The 5,869-nt window shown below is 41.2% G+C and overlaps 2 protein-coding genes across 2 annotated transcripts; both read left to right on the top strand.

Moving 5' to 3' along the window:
* The first annotated feature begins 410 nt into the window (after positions 1 to 410).
* LOC111595841 lies at positions 411 to 1,525 on the top strand. Its single transcript, XM_023309751.2, has 2 exons — positions 411 to 833; positions 894 to 1,525. Exons 1-2 carry the CDS (start codon positions 632 to 634, stop codon positions 1,508 to 1,510), a joined length of 819 nt encoding a protein of 272 aa, XP_023165519.2. The 5' UTR covers positions 411 to 631; the 3' UTR covers positions 1,511 to 1,525.
* Positions 1,526 to 1,946: 421 nt separating this feature from the next.
* Positions 1,947 to 4,861, top strand: LOC111595840 (bromodomain-containing protein 7). The gene is made up of 4 exons (XM_023309750.2): positions 1,947 to 2,028; positions 2,099 to 2,718; positions 2,780 to 4,445; positions 4,515 to 4,861. The coding sequence occupies exons 1-4, from the start codon at positions 1,971 to 1,973 to the stop codon at positions 4,742 to 4,744; spliced, it is 2,574 nt and encodes an 857-aa protein (XP_023165518.2). The 5' UTR covers positions 1,947 to 1,970; the 3' UTR covers positions 4,745 to 4,861.
* The last annotated feature ends 1,008 nt before the right edge of the window (positions 4,862 to 5,869 follow it).

Here is a 5,869-nt window from a genome sequence, read left to right on the forward strand (position 1 = left end):
TCTTTAAGTTATTAGGAAGCGAGATAGAGAGGGACGGAGCAATACAGCTCTAGCTGAAATACCCTGGAATTGAATAAAAAAAAAATAATAAATTTTTTTTCTTTTTAAATTGTTTTTATTTGCAATCTGCCTTGCACTAGACAATCAACAAATTTTTTAACAATATTACATAACCGGATGGCTTGGGCTCCAATGAGATCAATCCATATATTTACCTAGAAATACCCTGTAACTGGCTACCAACTTGCATAAAAGAGATATCTACTATTATAATCTTAAAGCAAGAATCCGACGTGACAAGAATTCATAAAATTGGCTGTATTACAGTAAAGCTTAACTAAGCTCAATTATGGAATTTTAAATCAAATTTTTCGCCTGCCTCAACTTGCCGTTGAAATATGTTCATAAGGGGGAAAAATAGGCATAAGAACAGCTGTCAAAACCATAATTCCATAAAAAAATTCAAAATTAGAGCAGAGCAAACAACATTTTTTTGGTCGTATATTTCGCCAACTTTCGGCTCTCAAAATTAGTCTACCTCGAAAACCCCATATTGCACTCTGCACTTGCATTCTGTAGAGTTAGATCCAAATTTGCTACAGCTAAAATACGAGTGTGTGTATCCACAAAGATGACAATGCGCCTAAATTTAGATGCTATACTGAGAAATCAGATGCTAATGCCACAAAAGAGCCAAGACGATACATACTACAAAGATAGGCAGAGGCTGCGGCTAGGGCAGGAGAATACGGCCGATCGCTACTTCACCGATAAAGCGGATGTAAAAAGTCGTGTTAATTCCATGATGGCCAACATACACCAGCATATGAAAAGTGAGTGAGGCAGCAACGGCTTGAGCATAGTATTATTAATGGGCAATATATCTGTTCTAGCCACCACTCCGCCGCGCAAAGCCGTGCCCACCATACCTGCTGCTATTGCGGAAATACCCCCACCTCCTACTAGCGCACCCAAATTATCGAACTCCAAGAAAATACGACGCATACGAGGCGGCGCTGTTAGCTCTGTGACGGCTAGTAAAACAATGCCCATGTCGCAGGTGAAGGCTCGATTGAATCGACAGACGCAGCAGGTGATGAGACGTGGCTATACGGAAATTGGTCCGAAAACCTTTACCAATCAGCGGCGCATTCGTGAGGTCTTGCTGCAAAAAACTGTGCTAGAGAATATGTTGTTACAGCACAAGAGATTGCAACGCGACAGGCAAACGATTGCGTTGGATATACAGCGAATGCGACAGGATCTCGATCGTATTAAAAACAAGCTTGATACATCGTTGCAAGCGCTGAACTCCACACGTACTCTTTACACGGGATTCACCAAACACAAAAAGAATGCGGCACTCACATCAGTGCCGTCGAAATCTATTCTTGAAGGTCCCGGCACGACTAGATCAACCGTAACCAAAACCAAACCCGTTGTCGCTAAACTCGGTACTGTGTCTGCTAAACGTCAGCATACGGGAGCAAAGCGGCGCAATCGCGTTTAGGTCTCTGAATATCCATTCTGATAAGTTAAAAAACAGCCGGTTGGCTTCCAGTGACAATTATTTCGAAACCAAAACTCAAGCCTAGCAATAAAAAAATTTTTATTGATATACAAAAGAAACAGTGAAATTCAAGTCTGCGGGTAAAATTGCGGCAGCCCTCGTTATTGTAGTTACTTATCGATATTTATGTATGAAAACTATCGATAATTAGTTTTCATGTCACTAAATAATGGCGTATCTCTTGTATGAAATTCAAATGAGCGGGAAAATGGCAGCCCTCGTAGATACTATACCAACATATGTCTATCGATATATTGTGTTGGAACTATCGATTCTTGGTCTTGACATCACTAAATCATGGCGTCTGTCTCGCCTACAACAGCCAAAAGTTTTGTTTTTTCGTTTATTTGGATAGATATTCATTTTGTTTTGCATAAAAAAATAGAGACCTGCATCAATTATGGGCTCGTCGAAAAAGCACAAAAAGAACAAATCGGAAAGACGGGAGAAGTATGAAGGTATGTCAGAACACAAAATGTTTATGTGCGGCGCGTGCTCGTAAAATAAAATGTAAAATATATATTTTAGAATATAGTCAGCATCAGGATCCGGCGCAGCTGCAACGTGGTTTGAAGTTAATATTGAAGGTCGGTTCCAACGCAACGCCCGAGTACAAAGCCAATTCACCACTCGATAGTCATGGCGGACCTCCAACTGCAGCAGAGGCAATGATGGCCGCTGCACCTGGAAGCCCACTACTAGCAATTTCCGAGGAGGTGGGCCATCGTGAGCGACATAAGAAATCGAAAAAGAAGAAGAAGAAGAAAGATCGTGAGAAGAAGCATAAGCATCATCACAAGGAGAAGCGACGCGAAAGGCAGCGCGAATTGTGCTCTGATGACGAGCGGCAAATAGATGATACAATTGGTCCAGATGAAGCAGTCTGCAGTGGTCGCCAGATGGCGATGGCGACCGCGCCGTCAGCTGTTGGCGATTGCTCACAGGATGGATTTAGTTTTATGGACGATGATGCGGAGGAGGAACAATCGCAACCGCTGCCAGAAAATATTTTATATTATGCAGGCATTACCACCGACAATTCGCCATCCAATTGCCCAGTTACCAAGCCTATAGCAGCACGTAAATTGGATGAAATGCTGCTCGGTTCGCCCACATGCTCGTCAAGTCCAACCAAGCCACTGCCCGATGTAAGACTAATAGCTTAATAGTTTAAGTTATATATAAATACAATTTTTTCTTTCCATACAGCTGCTGATACCTTCGCCATCAGGCTCCACGGCCTGCTCATTAAATGCCTTAACGCCCAAAGCGCTGGAGGCGCCCAAAACTCCCAGCAGCTGCAGTGAATCAGGCAGAGAACCAAGAAGTTGTGTGCTCAAACTAAAGCAGCAGAAATCGCCACTAAATAAGCTATTGGAGCATTTGCTACGCTTTCTTGAGAAACGAGATCCGCATCAGTTCTTTGCGTGGCCAGTAACGGATGACATTGCACCGGGTTACTCATCGATTATCCATAAGCCGATGGATTTTTCAACAATGCGACAAAAGATTGAGGATCATGAGTATGCGGCATTGAGTGAATTTAGCGATGACTTTCGTTTAATGTGCGAGAATGCAATCAAGTATAATCATGTGGATACCGTTTACCATAAAGCTGCTAAGCGTTTACTACAATTGGGTTTAAAGCATTTGCAGCCGGATAATTTAATGCGCACATTGAAACCTCTTTCTGGCTACATACGCGAATTGACGGCCAAAGAGTTGGGCTTCGAGTTAAGTTCCAATGAGCTAGCTGGTTATGATATGGCACACGATTCAGCGGATGAAGGCGCTTCAACTGGCGCAGAAGAACCTACACCCGCTCAATTGGAAGAAGAGGAACGAAAACGAGCCTTACGTTTAGAGAATGCACCTAAAACCCACTTCGAACCTTACGTAGATGACTTGACCAGCGAGGAGATACTTGCCCAGGTGCAGAACGCAGCGCAACAGGCAAAGCAGCGCATCAGTTCCAAAGAGCGTGCCCACAAAATGGGTTTCCTGCGACAGCACAAGGATGGAAGTACCACATTGAATCTTCTTATACGAGATGAGAATGAAGGACCGGAAAAGGTGGTCACCATTGGAGATTTGGTGGGTAAACTGCCCGCAGGCAGTGGACAGCTGCCTGGCCTACACACAGATCAGCGAAACGCAGTAAAGCCTGTGAAACCCATGAACTATGGACCCTTTGCCAGCTTTGCACCCACATTCGATTCTAGGTTTTCCACGTTAAGCGCTGATGAAACGCAATTGGTGCTGCGCACTTATGGCGATGCATCGAGTGCCGAATATGCTGAGAGCATATTGCAATTCACAAAGGATTCCAGCTATGCTACGAATATAGCCAACGGGCTTCTCGACATACTCACAAATGGAGAGCATAGCAAATCTCTGGACGAACTCTACAACATGCAGCTACATAACTATGAGCAGCGTGAGATTGAAAAATGTTTCAATAGAGAACACGAACAACCGGGTAGCAGTTCAGAAGCTGAACAAATTGAGCTAGAATATGAGAAGTATAGAAATACGCGTGTGGATTTCAAACGTTTGCGCTCGCTTAAGGAACTGGGGATTGACGTAGAATTCCTCGATGGCATGGAAACAGATATGAAGAACTATGAACTATCAAAACGTATGAGAGAGCATCTCAGCAATAATTTAACACTTATTGAGAAGCTGCGTGTTATACAGCAGGAGCGTCTATCGCAGCCCTTGCCTGCGCATTTAGCTATGGTGCCGCCCGCTGGGCAGGAAGAGTTGCAAACGGCACAGCAGCTGACGCAGCAGCTCAGCGAATTGGCCAAAAAATTGCCACCTGCAGCAATAGCTGATCAATATGCGCTACGCAAGGCTATGGGCATGTCTTTCGGTATGTATATATTCTTTCGATTAAATATCCTAATTGTTTTACTTATCCAGTCATATTTTTGCTTTGCAGCTGGTTTGCCTCCGCCTCCGAGTGCCTCACCGCGAGTTCCGCTCCCGGAGCTGCTTCAGCAACCCATTGCGCTGCCCCAAATTCAGTCCATGGACATTGAGGAGCCGGATGTGCACGCTGGGGGTGATCTGGAGAACGAGTTGCGAGAATTCCTTGAAAGTGGGTCCGGCATGCATGCATCCAACGCAGCGGATGATAACAATATTGTTGCCCAGCTGTTGCTCAACTAACATCTATGATCTTTGTGGCCACCTACACCGCGCGCAATGTTAATAATTTTAGATTAACAACCTACACTAAATTATTTTCATAATTCACAAAACTTGCTATAGCATTTTCAATAAAAGGTAACATAATTTAAATAACAAAGTGGATTTTTTTTGAAGCGCTTAAACTTGCTTGAATTCAAATGAACTAGTTCGATTAGCGATATATAAGGGATTCTGGGTCGACTTGTAACAATAATTGTTTTGTAGTACTATAACGATTTTATTTAATTCGAATTTTAATTTGTGTACTTAGAGGAATTAGTACAAAACACTTTTATATGCAAAATTGAGAAATACAAATATTAGTTATTCTTTATTGTACTTCATGATCAAGAGCTTTGTACAATATTCAAGTTAAGTGTAGTTAGGTTTATATAGATGTTAAGTAAACTGTAGATTAGTTAGATGGGATTTATTTATCCTTATGAATACAATTTCAATTGATTTTTAAGTACACCTTTTAAGTATACACATCTTACAAAAATGTTGCAAAATTTCAATTAACTACTGGGCGTTGCCTAAGTGATTTAATCATTTAAAGGCAAATTCTTGAGAGACTTGTTTCATTAATTTACATATAGTTTAAGTACGTGATACAATTGCCAAATGGACGTGATTTTCGGTAGTTTTTCCTTTTTTTTTTTGTAACAAGTAAACTGGTATAGAAAAATAAATCCATAAAGATAATTATGCAATTACATATATACACACACATAAAACGAACCTATGTAAGTACCATACAAATACGTACACATAATATATATATGCATATAAACATATAACGGTACATTGTAAACGAAATGTACCAAAAAAAGAAAATCCTGTCAACTGGTCGACTTAAGCTAATGAACATTTTTATGGTATTTACTAAATTGCAGGCACACGCGCATTTCAGCTGTTCTTGTTGTTGGTTTTTTCTATAGTTGTTATTGTTGTAATTATTGAGGTAGAACACCTTTAACGGTTTAAGTAGCTAGTTACCAGTGTTTCCATATTAGTTAAAAGCTATCGTTAAATTGCCGCCTAACTAGTTCTAGTTCGCTTAGTTCTTTTTTTTTGTTTTAAATATTTAGTTTTTTGGGCACA

Source organism: Drosophila hydei, unplaced genomic scaffold, assembly GCF_003285905.1.
Source record: "Drosophila hydei strain 15085-1641.00,03,60 unplaced genomic scaffold, DhydRS2 tig00000172-arrow-pilon, whole genome shotgun sequence".
Lineage (NCBI taxonomy): Eukaryota > Metazoa > Arthropoda > Insecta > Diptera > Drosophilidae > Drosophila > Drosophila hydei.